At 30.8% G+C, this 20382-nt stretch overlaps 1 protein-coding gene across 6 annotated transcripts in view; it reads right to left on the bottom strand.

Moving 5' to 3' along the window:
* Positions 1 to 456: 456 nt before the first annotated feature.
* Positions 457 to 20382, bottom strand: part of LOC145254069 (uncharacterized) — a 171876-nt gene continuing 151950 nt past the window's right edge. For 4 of the 6 annotated variants that reach the window (XM_080112995.1, XM_080113023.1, XM_080113014.1 and 1 more), the window contains 7 exons: positions 20112 to 20213; positions 15655 to 15768; positions 13157 to 13261; positions 11234 to 11377; positions 10873 to 11072; positions 8094 to 8525; positions 457 to 3677 (listed from right to left, as the gene is read on the bottom strand). In XM_080112995.1, the coding sequence (XP_079969121.1) occupies positions 2920 to 3677; positions 8094 to 8525; positions 10873 to 11072; positions 11234 to 11377; positions 13157 to 13261; positions 15655 to 15768; positions 20112 to 20213 (1855 nt within the window). In that variant the 3' untranslated portion in view covers positions 457 to 2919. The remainder of the gene's footprint in view (positions 3678 to 8093; positions 8526 to 10872; positions 11073 to 11233; positions 11378 to 13156; positions 13262 to 15654; positions 15769 to 20111; positions 20214 to 20382) is intronic. The other 2 variants (XM_080113005.1, XM_080113042.1) reach the window with 1 other exon arrangement.

The following is a 20382-nucleotide window of genomic DNA, read 5'->3' as shown; positions in this document are numbered from 1 at the left end:
TATTGTTCAGACAGACTGAAAATGAAAACAGCATACAAAATAGCTTTCCTCTATGAAAGAGAATAGCTAAGGAAAGTTTCACATAGTATGTTTGTGATGTTCGGTTTTCTGTAATTGAATGCTCACAAGTTTCAAAAGTTATGATCAGTAAATTATGCAGAAAAAAAAAGATGCAAATAAATCAAATTTGAATAATAGCATTGAAGAACAAAGTTAAACGTTTTCTCCCAAAGTTTTTGGAAATTTTTTTTTTAATTTCTCTATATAAAGAAATTTTTTTTTTTTAAAAGAACAAAACGTTTCATCAGAAAATCTGATACAATCGTGATAATAGTCATTCATTTCCAGAAATCTGGCCAGATGTAGGTCAGTATTTTTCAGAAAGTCTTTCAGGAGGTCAACAAAATATAGAGCAACAACAAAACGGCAGGAAGAAAAGAAAAACACAAGAAAACCAATGTTACCAAAGAAGTTTATTATCACCACATTTTTTTTTTCTTTTCTCAAAAGAAAGTGATTTTAAATATTTGGATGCATTTCATGCCCATATACATATGTATGTGACGAAGTATATGGTTTCTTGAGATTTATGAAGAAAATACTGATGCATAAAGAAAGATCCTTTCTCTAAAAAGATGAAATTGCTGAAATTACAGCTGAAAACGAGTAGAAGCAAAATTTCCCCCTTGTTTTTAAAGAACAATGAACTTTCCTGATATTTTTCCTGAATTTTCAGAAACAGTAAACTAAATATCATGTTAAATCTGTTGGCTGAAAAGTTTGTATATATTATTGGAATCTTGTATGTGATTTATAAAAGATAATGAAAACTTGTTTTTAAAAGAAAAGGTTTTAGATCTTCATAAGCCATGGCACCTTTACAATCATGAACAAAAAAAGCTCCTTACTATTTTTCAAGTAGTTCAATTCTTGGCATATATTCTTCAACAGACAAACTCTTAGCATCTAAGTGCATTTCTAGAACAAGTATTTTTTTCATCTTTATAAAATTGGTATGTTTATATAGTTGTATGTACAGGATTCACTCCTAAACTAATTAGCCGCTCATTTGAATTTTACAATATAGCTGCTAGAAGGCACAAACATGGGCTATATTTAATTTAATTTGATTTTTGGCAAAGTGGAGGTTGGAAGCCCTTTCTAAAAATTCACATTCCTCAAATTTTTGTAAAATTTTAACAATATAGGTATTAGACATGAATTGGTAATATTCCTCAAATTTCAATTACTTTGAAGTATTTGAAAGGGTTTTATGGGAAATAATATGGGCACAACCATCCATTTGAATATGTGTCTGTCTGTGTGTCTACAATTCCCTATGCAATAACTCTGCCGATTTTACAGACTCAAAATTTGATATACAGAGTACTGAGATTTGGGAAAATCTTTGTAATCCGTTTTCGGACAGAAATTTGGTTGTTAAGGGGTCACAGTTCAACGATTTGACCTTTGAAAACTCTACCAAACTCCTCCAACAATTTTGGGTATAAACACTGATATTTTCGAAAGTCGTCCTCTCCTTTTGATTGTCCAGCCTTAATTAAAACCTACGTCACTTCCGGTTTAGCGGTGGTCATAACAGCAAAGACGTCAGTTTTTTTTCTCGTTATTTTCCTCCTTTGTGGTACGGGTTCCAGCCTACCTTCCTACTACCACTTTTTTTTTTTTTTGCTTAACATACACCGCCAAACACCGGGCACACATACTAGTAATATTATAAATTTTAGCCCTATTTATTGCCTCTGTGTTAGACTACAGTAGCACAAAACAATGCTCATTATTTTTATGTCCTTTGTGAACCTAATTTTCTAAGCTTCTCTAATTTGGGGAAATATTTAAAATGAGAAAATGATCACAGAGTTTGATTTTATTACAGAACGACATGGTTAAAATCTATAATGCTCTCATGTAATAAATAAAAAATCACATTAAATCTACTTATTATTGAAATGCACCAAGAATCGCAGAGTCTCTGTCAATTGAAGCAACCAAACGAAAGATGGAACTATTTAAACAGTAATAATAAAACACTTTTCCTGATTGCAAGGTGATTGTATATAAACACGAATACAACGTCCAAAATGGACGATTGTAAATGACTAACATAAAAATCTATTACCATAAAAAAGTATAAAACAAAATTATTTTATATCAGATCAAAGAAAATTTTGGTTTAACATACTGAAAAAGATGGACTTGACTTTAGTCCTTTCGCTTTTTTTATACTAAACTAATATCCAATCTTATAAAAAGATTCAGGTGTCTCTAGCAACTTCGGATATTATATACAGGTGATTAATATCACATGAAAATATATCCACAACAAGCGCTTTATTCAAATAGTACATATTAGTGAAAACACTTGAGGACTTATGGATCAGTATCTAAATTTTATATACACATGTATTTCAATAGTGTGTGATATCTACATAAGGATTTAAATTTATCTACTGGAGCAAATATATATTCACACATCTAACACATGTATAAAAATATATATTCACACTTGTAACACATGTATAAAATATATATTCACACATGTATAAAATATATATTCACACTTGTAACACATGTATAAAATATATATTCACACATGTAACATGTATATAAAAAAACATTAAATTTAAAATATTTGTTTATAAATGAAATAAACCGTAAATTTTAGCCAGAATTGAAAAGTGACTATTTCTTAATGTCTACTATTTCTTTATCAATGTTAAGATGACCAAACATTTCTTACCACAATTTCCCTGAAAATTCATGTTGTCAGGATATCCACTGATTACAGTTTGTTTACAATGGCTATGGTGAGCATGGGATTTAAAAGTTTTTATTAAAAATTAGGCAAGAATTCTTTTCACATAATGCCTACTAATAGAGTCAACTTGTATGAATAGATCAGTACTGTTGTGGAGGTCTATTATTATTCAGTCCTGTCATTAAACCCTGAGATCCTGTCATTGAACCTGGGGGTCGTGACATTAGATTTGGAGGTCCTCTGTTCATGTGAGGATTATTTGGGAACATACCGGAGTCTCTGTTGAAGTGCGATTGTGATGTATAACCAGTTGAATCCCTATTCATTTCCGACATGGGCATATTGGGTCGAACATCCCCATGGCCATCTCGTCCTCTTCCCACTCCTCCGCCTCTTCCTCCACTCATGTGTGACATCATTTGAGGGCCAGGATGATCCATTGATTGAGGAAGGCCATACTGATTATAATTCATTTGATTTCTGTCCAGTGAAGAATTCGGAGGCAATTGCTGGTTATTTGTATTTTTAGACATGGCAGCATTGATATTCTGAAGTAGGCTTGGCCCACTTTGCATCAAGTTTTCAACTGCCTTTTGAACAGTCGGATTATCAAAATTAATCAGTGCTTTCATGTTTGATGAGTTGTTGGCGCCCATAGACTGACGATCTTGGTCATCTTTAGGCATCATATCCATATTTCTCATTGGCTGATCAGGCAAATTATGCACATTTTGCTGAAATGAATTGTTCACATTGGGATTCCTGTTATCAGGCATATTGGATGGCATGATCATACTTAGAATTTTGGATTGATAGTCTACTTTTAGTGGAGCAGTTGATATGGGATGATCCTTGTCCATCCTCTGCAAATCATCTCCAGATGAAAAATCGCCAGCACCTATGATTATAAAAAAGGAACAGTTCAGAGCTTTCAACTAAAACTTGGTAAAGAAATCAGAGCTGTTCATAGAAACAGAACAGAATTCAATTTCCTTAGCATTTTAACAAGAAGAATTGGTTTGTAAATCACCATAACCACATTAGTGTGGCCTCTACAAAGAAATAAGGTCTTATTTGGTGATAGTGGGGGTGGGGGGCATTTTTATTATTTTATTTTTTACTAGGGGTTATTGCTTATCAAAGTCCAAAGGCCACTTGAGAATAATATGATTACAATAAGAAGTTCATATTTAGCAGTTTCTGTTGTTGAATTAAACTAAAATTAAAGAGTTCTTGGTATTAAAAAAATCATTTTAAATATTTAATTAAAGGAAAAAAAAACTGAATACTAAAGAAATTATTTTTTACTTTGTAATATTTTACTAAAAACAATTCCTAACTGCTATTTATGACAGCTATATAACCAATACCTTGCATCATTTCATTTATGCATGAATGGGGTTAGTGAATGATTTAATGGATATCACTGTAAACTATGGAATTGGTGATAGATTCCAAATTCTTCCTAGATTTACTTTGTTTAAGCATGCATTAACGTTGAAGGTCTGAAACCACAATTTCCAATCAAACCTGGTCAAAATAGCTACTTGTGTTCAACTATTTGTATGCAATGAATCATTCACAATTGTTATGGTGTCTAGCATTAAATAACCCACAAAGGGTTATGCTGTATGAAAAAAAATAACCAAAACAAAAAAACTGATGCATGATGGTTGATTTTGGTTCAACCCCCCCAAAATTAGATAAAACTTTGCATTGTTGTATAGATTTAATGTGATGAACCAATTGCGAAGGTTAATAAATATTTCAAAAGTACAGTTATTTATTAGTAGTTTGTGGAAGATGCATTAAATTTGAAGAAATTGTATAGCACTTTACAAAACACTCAATATTTTGATGTTTCAATGATTAACATTTTTGAAGATAAAATGAAAATATACTGCTTGCACAGGGATTGAACTCAGTTATAAAATTATGATATTGTTAAATTTTATACACCCTGTCTCACCACTTCTCGTGTCATTAACCCCTGTACAGTCAACCAAACAAGATTATCAAAGTTTTAATATTATATAAGCAAGGTTTCTGCTGAAAAATATTTTTTCAAGTTGTTGAGTTTGTATCGAAAGATTTTTATGTTTCATTCTATTTTGTAATAATTTAAAGATTTTTGCAAATAACTATTTTAAGTAGATTCACATAGTTTTAATTATGATTAAAAGTATAAAGGGTGAAGCCGAATCAGTTTTATTAATATCTTATTTTTTTAACGTATGTTTTATGTTTATTTTCTATTTTTAAAACATCTTCAGGTCTACATCATTTTTTTTGATTTTCCTCGAAAATGTGAAGAAAAAATATACCTAGAATAATTTTTTTGATCTTTTTCTTCTCATTATCATTTTATTTCAATTGCAAATTTTAGATTTACCTAAATATGAAAAAAAAAAAAAAAAATTTATTTTATATAAATCGCTCCAGCTATACATTATTTTAAATGCAAATAATTTGGTATTACATAATTTTTATGATTTATTTAATATGTTAAATTAAAATTTTTTGGTACTTATTCAGATTGGCACTTGGCACTTATAGAGATAAATAAAAATGAAGAAAAACTTATTTTTACCTACTTGCCACAGAATGAAGATTTTATATTCTAAAAATGACAAAAATTGATCAAGTAGTTTTTTTTTTTTTTTTTTTTTTTTTACAAAATACAAATTTGCTGTTTTACTTTAAGTGACAGACGAGGTCATGTTTTTGTAAACAACATAAGAGGAGGTAATCAGTGGTCATTTTGACGGTTTCAACGTGCATTGTCTGCCCTTGTCTACTGATTCATTGATTTCATTTTCTTAACTCCCATCAAAACAGAGAAACATTTGATTTCAAATAAATAAAAAAAAAAACTGCTGGATCAAATTAGATGATTTTTAAAAATTTTTTCATCTTCGTCTCGTTACTGGTATATACATCAAACAGACATTTCCAATTTGAATAAACACCAAATTTTTTCTTCAGTTTTAAGAGGGGGTCAGCATATTGAAAAAGAAAAATTATTTAAAAATTTGCATTATGTTTAAAGAAAAAACATTGACATTTTTGAGAGATTAAAAAAAAAAAAAAAATGAAAAGTTATTTTTGGATTAAATTTTTTGATGTCGTAAATTAAGTTTCACAAGCTGAGATTGATAAAAATTGTTTTCAAATAAAATAGCAACAGTTAACAGTTGCTTTCAAACACTAATATTTACAAAAAAATATTAAATCACAAAATATTTAATCTAAGAAGTTTAGCAACTTTACTATGTCAAAAGATATAGATATATAGGTATACATATTCAAAACATGCTTTGTTTAATATATAACCTACAAGTTAAGATTTAGAAAAGAGTATTCTAACTTTTGAATACTAACTACATTGCTTCAAGGTATTACCATATACAAAATACTCAACATTTTCTTAAAATTAAAGTGTATACATACCCTATCTTTTGATAGAGCATTAAAGTGTATACATACCCTATCTTTTAATAAAACATTATTTTTTCTATAAACACTAAAAATTACATTATCATCCCCCCCCCACACACACACACAAACACGTACATTATATAGGGTGTTATTTTTTAGAAGCAGCAAAGTTTAAATTAAAATAAATCAGAGAACAATATTTTTGTTATACAAATATGCAGTTTATTCCAAAGATTAATTTTTGGTATCATAATTTAAATACAATTTTAAGCATATGACTTGCGCATATATGGCATAATCTAGGTCCAATTTTCACAACTCTATACATTAAATTAGGCTGTATTTCGGCAATAATGAGTCAAATATTGTCTTCAAACCATATATGGTTCATCAGCGTAGAGATGGAACTTTACATATCTCCCCACCCAAAATAATATAATGGGGTTAAATTGCATGAATTAGGTAGCCAGTTGACAAGTTGAGTTGTAAATTGATCATATCGTGTGGCATGTGGTTCCATCCTGCTGAAACCACATGATGAATTGCCAAACCAAACTGAATTCAAAACAACTGATAGTTGGCAAATCTGCAATAAAAAAAAAAAAAAAAAAAGTTTGCCACCTCTAAAAAACACCCTATACAAATTTAGAGAGAAAGGTGATATTTGTTTGCAAGGTTATGATCAAATAAAAAATAACACAGTTTAATTTTTCGTTTAGATTTATTCAAACTTGAATGAGTTTGTCCTGTTAATTTCACTTAATGAACTTGTCTTTGGCTTAGATGATAGTTGTCAAATAGCCTTGGAAATGGCCACAGGCCTTTATCACTGTCTACCCACTTAGGTCCGCAAAGGCTCAAGTAATCCTGTCTTTTAGTTTATACATCCTTTGTCTTGCAGCTGGATCCATGGGTGTCTTGTTTCATTATGCCCCACACAAAGAATTTATGTGTGAGAGGGCAGATTTCAAATGGAGTACAGTCAAAGTTCTGACATATAGACCTGCCACATGTAAGGCCTACTTGCAGCTATGGGATGTTAAGAACGTGGCTGTAGCTATTGATGTTCAAATCTCAGAGAAGAAATGGGGTGGCATGACAAATTCTGGCCATCTGACTATTAATCATGTGTTTTTCCTCTGCTGTCACTTTATAATCGAATCCTGAATAGTAATTTTTTTTTTCTGCCCTTTTGTAGCATTCTCCGGATGTTGTGAGGAAATCTGAAATATTCTTATTTGGCCTTTCCGTATGGATTTACAGGAGAACCTTGTGCCTCTTTCATAAATATGGAGGTTCAAAAGTATTCATAATCAAAATTACTGTTTTCATAAAACAAGATTGACCAGAGTAAAAAAAAACAAACAAAGACAAAATTGAAAATTGCAAACAAATATCATCTGCACCTGCACCGTTCAAATATGCAAACACACACACACACATGCGCATGTGTGTGTGTATACGATGGATGCAGACTTGTGTTCGCACATTGCCGTTGCTTGACTGATAAGTTTTTAAGCAATGTCTGTGCATGAAGCTTTTTTCATTGAGAAAACTCAGTAAGTGACTGTTACCTGGATCCCAAAAAAGAACAAGTCTATATCATTGGAATCAACAGTATAGTTTCCCTCTTAGATTCTTACTTTAAAACACGCAATGAAGTTTTCTGAAAATTTACTGTATTAAAAAAAAAAAAAAAACGGCACACAGAATAATTTCAAATTTCTCATGTCTTGAATTGTTACAATTCAATCGATGGAAAACATAAAACAAATCTAACAAAGTTTGTATGCTATCAAAACGAGTTATGGTGAAAAACCAAAAAAACTAAAAGAAATGATAAAGTAAAAAATGAAGGCCGTTACAGTACTCTTACCTTTTGAAGCATTAGTTTGCATGGATTGCAAGAATTCATGTTTTCGGTTGTTTAAGTAATTCAAGACTTTATCCAATTCTTGTAGTGTCAGGTACCGACAATCAGCCAGCAAATTAAAAAGATAACTTAGTTCTGATGATGGAGGAAGAAATGGTAAACCCGGCTGATTAGGGGATGTTGCATTTGGATCTGGATTGGGAGGAGGGGCAGGGTGAGATGATGGTATGGTAACGGTTTGAGATTGGTCCATGGATTGGACTGAAGAAGGGGGAGGAGGAGGCAGAGTGGATTGTGGTGTACTTGAAAGAGAAGGGGGAGGAAGAGCTGCTTTTGCAGCACGAGCAGCATTCTGTTCTTTCAAAACTTGGAGATAACGCTCAAAGTTTCGTGCCACAAGACTCATGGCATCATCTGAAGGCATGTTTCTATGTTCTGCAGGAGAGGAAAGAGAAAGTCTTTGACAACAAACATAAGAAAAAAATACAAAACACAAAATCAGGTTTTCACGCTTTAGACAAATTTATTACTTGGTGCAAGGTGAATTGTGTTGTTTCCTAGAAAAGATGTTTAAAATTCATCCAATGAAGTTGGCCAGTACAACTTGAGTAGTCATCTTTGACATAAATAATAATAGAACATGGTGGTAGAGATTAATTGGTAGAAACATTTTTTGGAAAAAACAATCTCAGATGTATAGGAGTAGTTTCTTTAATTCAAATCAAGTTGTTACTATTAAAATTAGATAAGGAAAAAAATATATAAGTAATCTCATTACAGATTTCCATGTTAAATATCCCAAAACAGAAAATTTCAGATTTACGATGCTCAAAGATTAAGAAGAAAAAAAAAAACTCCAGAAAGAATTATATCAGATAGTTAAACTATGAGATCAAAAACATTTCCCAATGAATAAACAAATTATTCACCAAAAAGATTCTCATAAATTTTTTTGTAGATGAAAACAATTTTCAGACAACAGATATTTCTTCAAATACATTACTTGCAACGGAATATATGAAAGGAATAAGATTTTATTTTTCCAATTTTCCAATGAACTAAAAGACAAAAAGTAAAGGAAAAATTAAACTTTACTAAACAGATATTATCACATTTTGACATCTTTGAAGATTCAATATCTACCATTAAAACCTTTAATTTTGTTTGATAGATGTTGAGTCTGTGGTATTGCCATGGCAGTTTTTAATTATTAACAAACCCATATCAAACTATCTAAAAAGTCAACCTAAACATTCATTATTGAAGTAGGGACAATCTAGAAAGCAACAAATGATTTGCACGTTTATGAGACCAGGATTGGTTGGTTGGTTGTTTTTGTTTTACGGCATATCAACCCTTTTTAGGTCATTTAATGCTGAATCCACTGATTGTGAAGAAAAGGGTTTTAATAGAATATATTTGTTTTTTGCAAGTCAGTTTCTATTTAACCCATAGTTGGGACCCTAACAGGTACTACCACTCCGGGTCAGAGTGGACCTGCGAGCAATAGCAATTAAAGGGTGGCTCCACACTCCCCAGAGCCCGCAAGCTGGGGCCTCACCATCGGATATAGTTTAAGGTCATGAGATCAGGAAGCGAAGAAAAACGGTAAATTAAATAATTTTTTTGTTGGCTTGAAATGATGGCAAACACAAATTAAATATTTTATTTCATTTTCAAACCTGGGAGAGGCAAAATATTTCACAAAAAAACCTGCTTTATTAAAAAAAAGACACACACACATTTAACAATTTTAAAATAAAACTTGTGTGACAAAAAGATGAATTCAAAACTTATTCTGATAAAAATGGATAAAAAATCAACAACAAAAAACAAAACAAAACTGCATAACTAAAAGTGAAATCTGAAAAGATTACGTTGATTGGTGGAAAGTATTTAACTTTCATATAAAGTTAAAAGCCAGCATTATGATGATTAAGATACATTTCAAATGTTTCTTCTTGCTACAAAACAATCACCAGTTTACTTACCTCTAGCAGAAAAACTGTATGCAGATATATAAACATAAAAAAAAGGAGATATAAAAACTATTTTAAAGTAAACAGTAATGCAAAGTGTTTGTCTACTTTTTCTGAAAGCAGAATCAAATCATGATGTAGTCTTTGCAAAGAGATTAAGAAAAAAAACAGGAATTTAATCATAAAAGTATTTTTTGTTCTTTAGCATTTCTTATTTTAATCAATAATCACATTGCAACTATGAATAAAATATTTTTTAAAATTATATTATAATAAATTACAATTATTCTTAGGTTTTAATATAATTTATTATTGATATAACTATCCAATAGGATATCAAGCCATTAGTTTACCCAAGATCTGCTGTCTTATTCAGTTCAATTTTTTTTAAATTGAAGATTTTTTTGAGAGATTAGTTTTTTTGTTTTTTTTTTATTCATTCACAGGACGAATTCTTTTAAATAATTTAAAAGTTAGACCAAAAATGTCCTTACAATATAATTTACAATTATTTCTCAGATTATTTTTTTTACATTTTAGTTTGATGAGATGATTTGTTCCAAAAGTATTTTCTATTAGGGCGGAAAAAAAAAACAGACTAAATGTGCATTATCTTTTTATTCACATGTTAACTTAAAATTTTTGTCAGAAAAATTTTAATATTTTATTTATTATTACAAATAAAATACTACTCCATTCATAAAGAAGTATTATTCCCTAGCCCCCCCTCACCCCCAACCTTCGCCTTAAAAAAAGTTTATTTACGTTAATTTTTAAATAATAGTATTTGAAAAGTGTCTTACCCTGTGGAGTTCCTTGAAATATATGCAATGTCAGGGAATGATGAGCCTTATTTTGACTGTTGACAATGATCACATAGAGTACACCTTCTTTGGCAATTTGTTCAACCATTTCATTCTGTTGTACAGAATCGGGTACAACAAGAATTTCTGTGGTCATGTTTAGATTTTTTAATCTTCTCTCAATCTGTACAGCATAGCTCCTGCAGAGACAAATATTTCAGATAATTAAAATACTATATAGTAGAAAATTTTAAGAAAGTAGCAAAATAAAATAAAATTAATATTAACAATGAGATTATAATAAATATTAATTGCAAGAAAAAAGTATCTAAACAAATTCAAACATTTTAAAAGAACTTACATCAGCTGGTTGCTTGTTATCAAGATTGTTGCATCTAAACATGGCCTTTTTGCAACATTCAGGTTAGAGATAATATTCTCTGAACCACTGGATTGTTGAGTGTTAAAGTCATCTTTATCATAAGCAGAATTATATGGCGCAAGTCTGAAAAAAACAAAAAAAAAAAAAAAACAAAAAACAAATTGAAGATAAACGTTTATTTTCTTGTTTCTGCAAACATTTTTATTGATATAATCTCATGACTTTTTCAAGAAATGAGGACATCTATGAGTATTGGTATAGCTTTCTTGTTTATAAACTCATCAGCCTCTTGGAGATGTCAGTGTTTGTTTATCCTAGAGTAAGCCCAGTAGACTTTCTTTTGCAAGACAATGAGATTAAACAGCATTTTGAAAATTTGACCAATTATTTTTTGGTGATTTTGTTTTAATATTATTTCAGCGATTTTTACATTAAAAACTTTCCTAGCATTTTTTTATTTTCTGAAATGATTAAAATTGTCAAATATAGGCATGATTTTTTTAAAATCAGGTATCAAATTTCTTAAATCCCCATCTATTAGTGTCCATCAAATTTCTAAAGAAATATAACAGACACTCATGAATGGAGACAGACTCCAAATTAACTGTGGCAAATCTATTTATGATGCCTATTTCTCTTTCTCGCTATATACCAATCAAATAAAACTGGTCTTGAGTAAAATTTTATGCATCCAATTCTGATTGTAATTTGGCATGAAAAGTTTCACATTTATATTACAGAGTTTGCATTCATAAACAGCAAAATAATGTTTTTTTATTTTTTTTTTGATAACATAAAAATATAATTTAAATATGGTAATACAGGGTATTCAAGATAAATTTCATACTTTTTGGAAAGGAAATAAAAAATGCCATATTTTGGTAAATAATTGATATATTCTAGATAATCTATAGTGTATTTGTTAAATCTTTTGCTGAATATAGCTTGGAACCTCAACTTTGAGGATGCTGCCTTCACAGTGTCCTTGAAGAGATGCTTGAACACTAGTTTGATACTGACACTAAGCCAGTTCTTGTGTTGCAGGTATAACTGTTGTCTTTCTCAACTCGCTTAATATGTAATAGTCCATGGGTTTGCAATCAGGCAAGTTAAGATTTATGAACTTCTCAGACAACCACTTCTGGGTTTTCCTGGAGATGTGAAACTAAACAGAGTCCTGCCGCAAACATGCCTTTCCACAACCAATCTCTCTACTCAATTAACAGAAACTCAATATAACTGTCTGAATTGAGTCGGAGTCCATTTTTGAGGATGTGTGTATTGGCATGATACAGCCTTTGTTGGAAACATACTAAAAAGATCACAGTTTAAGAATCTGAACTTTGTAAATAACCACTTGTTATTCTGCAAATTGTACAATTTGGTGCTGATAATAGTAGTTCTTGTTTGAAAAGAATCAAAGAATCCCTGGCTTAACTGAGTATTTAGCCTTGTTGAGCTTTCGGTCTTGGGTTGAGGTGGTAAATAGTTGACCATTGTGCTTCTTGTATAAGGAGTAGTGAAGTCCTCATTCAGCACTTTCTCCGTAGTTGTCAATTTGATGTCCATCTTCTTTTATCAAGGTCAACATTGGTTTGCCTGAGTTTTGCTGCATTTTTTCTTTCTTTTTTTTTGCTGCTTCTCAATGTCAGAATGCACGCTTTGATCCTTATCTCCAGTTCTCAAACTTACCCACAGGACACAAAGAGTATTCCATTATACTTTTTACAACTATTAACATGTTTCCGAAATAAATATATATAAAATTTTTACTAATTTTATCCCAAACACCACGTACATATTTCAAGTAAACCTTTATTATTCTTGTAAAGAAATTTTTAAAATGAGGAAAATAATAATGCATTAATGTTCAAATAATTTTAAGAAAAAAAATAAACTGACCTATTGTCATCTTTAAAATTATAAGAATCTCTTTGAGGAGATAATCGCCTATCTTTCAGCGGTGGTGGTGACCTACTTCTCCGATAATAATCTGATAGGCGGCTCCTAAAGAAAGATAAAAAATGTAAAATTCTTATTCTGAAGGCAAGGAAAGAGATCAGTTCACTTCATTGGAAAAAATAATGGTTTACTTCAAAACTCGAAAATACCTCAAGTACAAAAGCATAACTATGACAATGAAAGCAAGAACAACTATCCAAAGATATGGAATGAAACATTGATTTTTATTAACATCTACTTTTTAACTTTTGGATCAAATGTGCACGACTTTATGTAATATCAAAATACAGATTATACTTCATTTATTGTTTAAAATAAAACACATCAGCAATTGTAGAAAAATATTTCTAACACATAAAGATGTGATTTTTAATGAAATAAAAATTACATTTAATTCTATAGATATAGAAAATTGCTTTGGTCCATATAAAAAGAAAATTAATGTCATATCAGAAGTTTTCTTCAATCAATGATGCAAAAACTTTTAACATACTAAAGAAAAAAGAATCGATATGTAACGTTTGATACTTCCACATTAATACAATCACAATCTTAGGTGCTTATTTAGAATTATACATAAAAATGCAAAAATACAGAAAAATCTTTATAATGCAGATACCTGCCATGGGATGACGACATCATATTCCAAAAATTATGAAAATCGATCAAATAGTTTTATTTTTATAAAGAAAATCAAAATCTACATAATTTTGTATTTTGAATACAAACAAAATCTCGGTAATCGAATTGAGTTGTTGCCATTTAAATTCTAAAACAACAGGGCAATCCTAGGCTCTATTCTTGCTTCTTCATAAAATTTGATTTTCTTAGTTAAAACAAAAGCTACTGGATCAACATGTAATATTTGGAATATGAAATCTTCGTTCCATGATTATTATGTACATCATAAAGATTTTTCTGGATTTTTGAAGTGTAATTCTAAACAAGCACCACGTCTTAATATCAGTAGAAAATTTCACTTGATAATAACAATGAATGTTCTCTGGTTGATATTAAGTTTAATGTCATCCTAAAAAGGGTTATAGCCAGTTAAGGTACTTGTTCACTTTTGGTGTAGTGCTACCAGAAACAGTGACAAGGCAAATCAGTTCCTTTGCTTTTATTATTGTATTGTTATTATTATTAGTAGTAGCAGCATTACAAGTATTATTTTTACTATTATTATACCGTATGAAGAAGATGCATTTAATTTGAACATCACATCATGGATGACACTGCACACCACTGGATGACAGTACCCAACAGTTGAAGACGTAATTTGCCTGCCAGTGTCCACCTGTGTTAAGAAGTGACAGTAATCACAATCAATTTCATTTTAGAGTAGTGCAATGCGGCCTGACACTGGGCATTACGAATATTTGCAATTAAAGGCAGTGCTCAACAGTAAACACAAATAACCACCTTGATTTTATTTTGGAGCAATCCAATAGAGGCAGATACTGGTCATGAATGCCAGTGACCAACAGTGTACTCTGGAAACCGACAGTTGTAAGGACAGCCAAGATCTTGCAGTAAATGCCAGCAATTGCCTCTAATCACAAGTAACTGCCTTAATACAGCACTACCTGAAATTGACTATCAGTTATCGAGCATTCTAATGGAGGCTGACACTGATCATAGCCACCAGTGAGTTTCAGTTGCAAAGGCAGCCAGTGCCCAACAGTAAACGCCATCATCCGTCAATATCTGCAAGCAATCACCTCAAACCAGCACTAATTGACATTAACCACCAGTGTTGACAATCACGCCCAGTAGCTTCTGCTAGCTGTAACTGCAAGACAATGTTCAACAGTGGAAGCCAAATGATTTCATTTTGGCTACAGTTGCCAGTGCCTGCTATTTTCCAGGGAAGGCAATGGCGTCCTCTAACAACTGTAATTTGTATTTGTGAGGGTGGGGGGTTCTTTACAGAATCTGCTAGCTAAAAAGTAAAATTAAACACTTTTTTGTTAAGAAAAAAAAAAAAAAAATGAATTTAATGGTTTTACGCAATAAGAGGTTTTGAAATAGTGCCAAGATATAACTGTAATGATTATCTTAGGATTAATCCATTTTCTTATAAGTAATTAGTATAAGTTATTTGATATGTAGAGATTTATGTAAATCAAAGAATCTAAACTATATCTTTTTATTGGCAAATAATGAATAAAGTTATATATTTATTAGCCATTGATATCTAATATTTGTTTTTTTAAAACTAGCCCCACCCTTTCTTAATTGAGAATCTGCTCTTTCATGGCCCGGTGGTTCGTAATGAGAAGAACGAATTTCACAAATAATGATGGCATTTAATATTCAATGATCGGTTAATTGGCTAAGGAGTGAATAAAGTTATGTATTTGTTCAAGTAACATATTAATATACAAACAATATGAAGAGGGGGGGGAGGAGAAAAAAAACAAAACAAACAAACTGACCTGTTGCTATCTTCTCTAAAATTATTATAAGAATCTCTTGAAGGTGATAATCGTCTCTCTTTTACTGATGGTGGTGACCCACTTCTTCTACGGTAATAATCAGATGGTTGGCTCCTGTCAGGGAAAAAGAAACATATACAAAATTAGAAGATTCATAGATAGACATTGTTTTATTAATATCTAGGGTAAACTTTTGGCTCAAGTGTATACAAATTGATATTATCTAAAAATTCAGAATATACTTAGGTTTTATTGTAGATATACGCAAAATTAAGTAGATATACCCGAAATTACATTTCTAAGACACGAGCAGGTTGCCCGGTCATAAAATATGCTTAAATATGATAATTTATGCAGATTTTGTATTTATATTGTACCCAATATATAGCAGTGCTTTCAAAAGTTAAAAAAAAAAAAAAAAAAAAAAAAAGACTTGGGTGCTATCGACTAGAATCAAAATCAAAATATCTAGCTCTCTAGCAGTATTCATTACCATCTAACCTAACGACACATGCATATCAAAATTTTAAAAATTAATACAGTTAAACATACATGTGTAGAGAGTACACATTAAGTCGACTTACACCCGTTAAGTTCCAATTTTTGAATTTGGATCCATTAGCAACTCTTTTTTGCAGCTAAAAACCAAATCAAATTTGTTCCACAGGTACAAATACCCAATATATCAAGTTTTAGGTATGTAGACCAAAAATTGATAAATTAGTTTGGTAGAGATCGTTCTACACAGACAACAAAAGTCACTTATATATATCAGAAATAAATATTCATTATTATAAAATACTACCAGGGAGACCTGACATTGACCATGATTGAATGATGATCAATAAAGGTTTCACATGATCATGTTCTTATTGTCATAGAAATTAGTGAAATCACTCACTTTTCAATCAAATCGATTGATTGCCTGCTCTAGTTGTGGATCCACCACAGTGAGCCAGGAAGAAGCTTCACATGTCTCCCCACAGTGACAGTCTAGAATACATTGTAGTCTACATTGCACTGTAGAGAACCTACTGTTGATTATATAAAATTATTTTTATATGTAATGATTTAAATTAAAGTTTAAAATGCAAAAGTCAAGTATCATTGTTCAATTGTGCTTTCATTTCAAACGTTCTCCTGTCATATCAAAGAACATTGTTGATTTTATATGCCTGGCCTTACGTTTTATGCGGTGATAATGGCTTTAAAATGAAAAATTCAAGTATCATGGTGCAATTATGCTTTAAACAGAAAAATTCATTTCGAATGCGCCTACTGTTGATTTTATATGTTGGATCTTTCGGCTTGTGTGGTAATAAAATTTCTCGAATACACTTGTGATGTTAAACTGTGTAAGAGGTTAACATTAGTCAAAATCGCCTGTTCCTTTTTTCATTGGATTATTTATATTATTGATTATCAATATTTATCAAAAACATTTCAAAACTATATCTAAGAACACTACCAGGCACATAAAGTACCTCCGTGTGAAATTTCATAAAAATTAGCCCAGTCGTTTTTTAATCCATAGGGAACAAATTTACACACAGACATACACACAAAGTTCCTTTTATATAATAGTAGACAGATAGAGATTATAAAAATATATATTGCTGAATTTACAAAGAAAATTTATTCAATTATATAAGTATACTAACTGAAATTTTTTCTTCTGCATGTCAAAAACTGAACAATATATTTTACTTTTAATTGTATTAAAAAATGTTTTATCAGTAAAGAGCTATTTTAGAATAAAGGTAATTAATTATAAATTATTTATCACTAAATAAAAAATTTAGACTATTTGCTAAGAAAAAAAATTTCTTCTTTCTATCAAGTTTGTGGATGGACAAAATTCAACTTTTAAACGTGAACTTGATAGCATGTGTCAGATCAGCGCCCCAATAACAATAGATGCAGAGAAAAAAAAAGAAAAAGAAAAACAACTCCATCCACAATTCTCTTTGATAAAGAGATTCTATCTCAAATTATTAGGGCAATATTTATGACTTTAGAACTAAGCAAAAATCCTTAGTTTTATTCCAAAATTATGAAAAAAAAAGTAAACAACACAATGTCTGCCAGCAATTAAAACACTAGATTAACAATCAAGTTTCACAACATTATAAAATAAAATTGTAACCTTATGATGGGCTGTTTGACATTTATCATATTTAATTTTTTTTTAAATTAAATAATTCTTGATTTCTCTGGGCAACACCAGGGACACAGGTTTTGCTAGTATTACACATCCCTGAATAGGTATTTTCACATGCTAACTTTTCAAAGAAATGTTAGAATTAAGAAAAAAAATGTTCAAGTGACATTAAGATTCAAATCGGTTAACCATGTTAATAAAACTAGTGTAAAAATTGTAAATGAATGAATTTACAATAACATTTTTAGGTTCTAAATAATCTCATTAATCAGGTTGACAAGAATATTCTTAGTGTTTTTAACTTTGAAATCCAGATGAACAAAAAAAATTATTGATAGAAATGAGCACCATCAGAATCAACACACTTTTGCCAACGCAAAACAAATGTATTTATGCGAGTAACGTAAAAATCTTGCGTTCTGGTGACGATGAAATCGCTGAAGGAGTTTTAGATATATCGCTTAGGTTTTTAAAGCATTTCTCATGCAGAAAGTTACTGAGATGCTTGAAAAAAATAATAGCCAGTAGGTGAGAGGTCTGACAGTTTTGTAGCCCAATCCGTTAAACTTATGTAGGGTAGTTTTAGAAACGTGTAGCATTGTCGTAAAGGAGAATTGGGCCATTTCTGTTGACTAATGCTGGGTGTTGTTGGAAGTTTCTAATGCATTTTGTCCATATGTTGACAGCATGTCTTCGCTGTAATGGTTTTGTCTGCATTCAAAAAACTGTAATGTATGAGACCGGTCGCAGACCACCAAACAATCAGCATGACCTTCTTTTAATGCAACTCTGCTTTGGGAAGTGTCGTGGAGCTTCGTCAGCATCTAATCACTGAGCTGAGCATCACCAGTTGTAATGAACCCACTTTTCATTATTGCAAGTCACAACCCAATCAAGAAACGGGTTGCTCTTGTTGTGTAAAAGGGAAAATAACACTTCATAATGGCATTTCTTTTGGTTTTCGTTCAATTTGTGAGGCACCCATTTATCAAGCTTTTTGCCTTTCTAATCTCTCTCAAGTGTAGTTGGAAATCATTGTACATGTTATGTCTAATTCAGAAGCAAGTTCTTGACCAGTTGTGCGTGGATTGGCTTCGACTAAGGCTCTTAATTGATTGTTGTCAACATTCGATGGCTGACCACTACGTTTATCATCTTCAAGACCTTCATCGTTGCCGCCATGAAATTTCTTAAACTACCATTGTGCTGTGTATTCAGTAGTGGTTCCTGGGTCAACTGTTTCGTTGATATCACGAGCTGTTTCAGCAGCTTTTCGGCCTTGCTAAAGTTGAAATAAAAAAATTGTGCGAATTTGCTTTTTTTCCATCTTGTATTTAATATTCTGAAAAGAAGAAAGAATTGTTTTGAAACAATTGTAATTTAAACAATTAGACAAAGCGAAAAATGCTCTTTAAAACGATATATAAAGTTAAGGTATTATAATAGAAAGTTATTTGAAAATACATCATCTGAAACCAAAATTAAAATTCCTGCAAGAACTTTCCTGTTAACCTAATAAATTTTTATGCTTAATTACTAAGCCCAGATTTAATTGCGACCTTTAAAAGAAAGAGGTTTATGGAACACTTTAATATTTATTAATATATTTAATAATATTATTTATTGTCAAGAAATATTTTAAAAACAAAATCTACAAGCAACTAAGATTTTTAATCTAAATAAAACAATTTTTTTAAAACTGCTTACCTAATTAAGAATAAACTTGATAAAATTAGAAATAGTTGTAAAAATTAAGTTAAAAAAGATATTTTGGGAGAGTCTATTTACTGAAAATGTTAGAGAATTTGATCAATATAGTAATTATTCTGTGAGGCTGTAGGAGCGTTTTTATTCCTCTTGAATGGATCAGAAGGGACTGCGAATTGCATTGTTATCACGACTGAACATGCATTCATGCCGTGAAAGTTTCATCTCTCTGCTGCAGATATTAAGAGTGTGTGCGAGTAAGAAAACAACCCCTGTCATATAATTATGAAGCAAAGGTTGCACAATCCCAACCACACCTCTCCTGAATAGACACTATGTAATTCGAGTAGCAGGTAGAAGTCCAGGACAACTAGAGATAAGCAGAGAGCATGTACAACACATGGTATCCCCAAATGGTTACTCATTTAATACTGACCAGACTCAACGTCGCTTAACTTTGGTGATCTAGCTGGAACCGGTGTGTCAACGTGATTATACCGTACATTAAATGATTTTTATTATGAATTTGTTAATAATTCAACAACAAATCTGTGGAATAAAATATGAAAAAAAAAAAGAAGAAACTAACCTGTTGTTATCATCTCTAAAATCTCTAGGAGGAGATAACCGTCTTTCTTTTGATAATGGTGATAATGGCCTATTTCTCCGATAGTAATCTGATGATAGATTTCTGAAACCGATACCAAAGAAAGATCATTTAAATAGTTATAATCCTACTTCATTATAAAGAGTATGCAAAAAACAAATTGTCTTGATTATATCGTTTCTGTTAATGAACTAATTTTAGTAAAATGTTGCATGTGGATAAAGAATTAACTTATTAACTAAAATGCTTTATG

This window comes from Euprymna scolopes, chromosome 1, assembly GCF_053919585.1.
Source record: "Euprymna scolopes isolate OS-2025 chromosome 1, ASM5391958v1, whole genome shotgun sequence".
Classification (NCBI taxonomy): domain Eukaryota; kingdom Metazoa; phylum Mollusca; class Cephalopoda; order Sepiida; family Sepiolidae; genus Euprymna; species Euprymna scolopes.
This window is presented reverse-complemented; position numbering and strand designations above follow the sequence as displayed.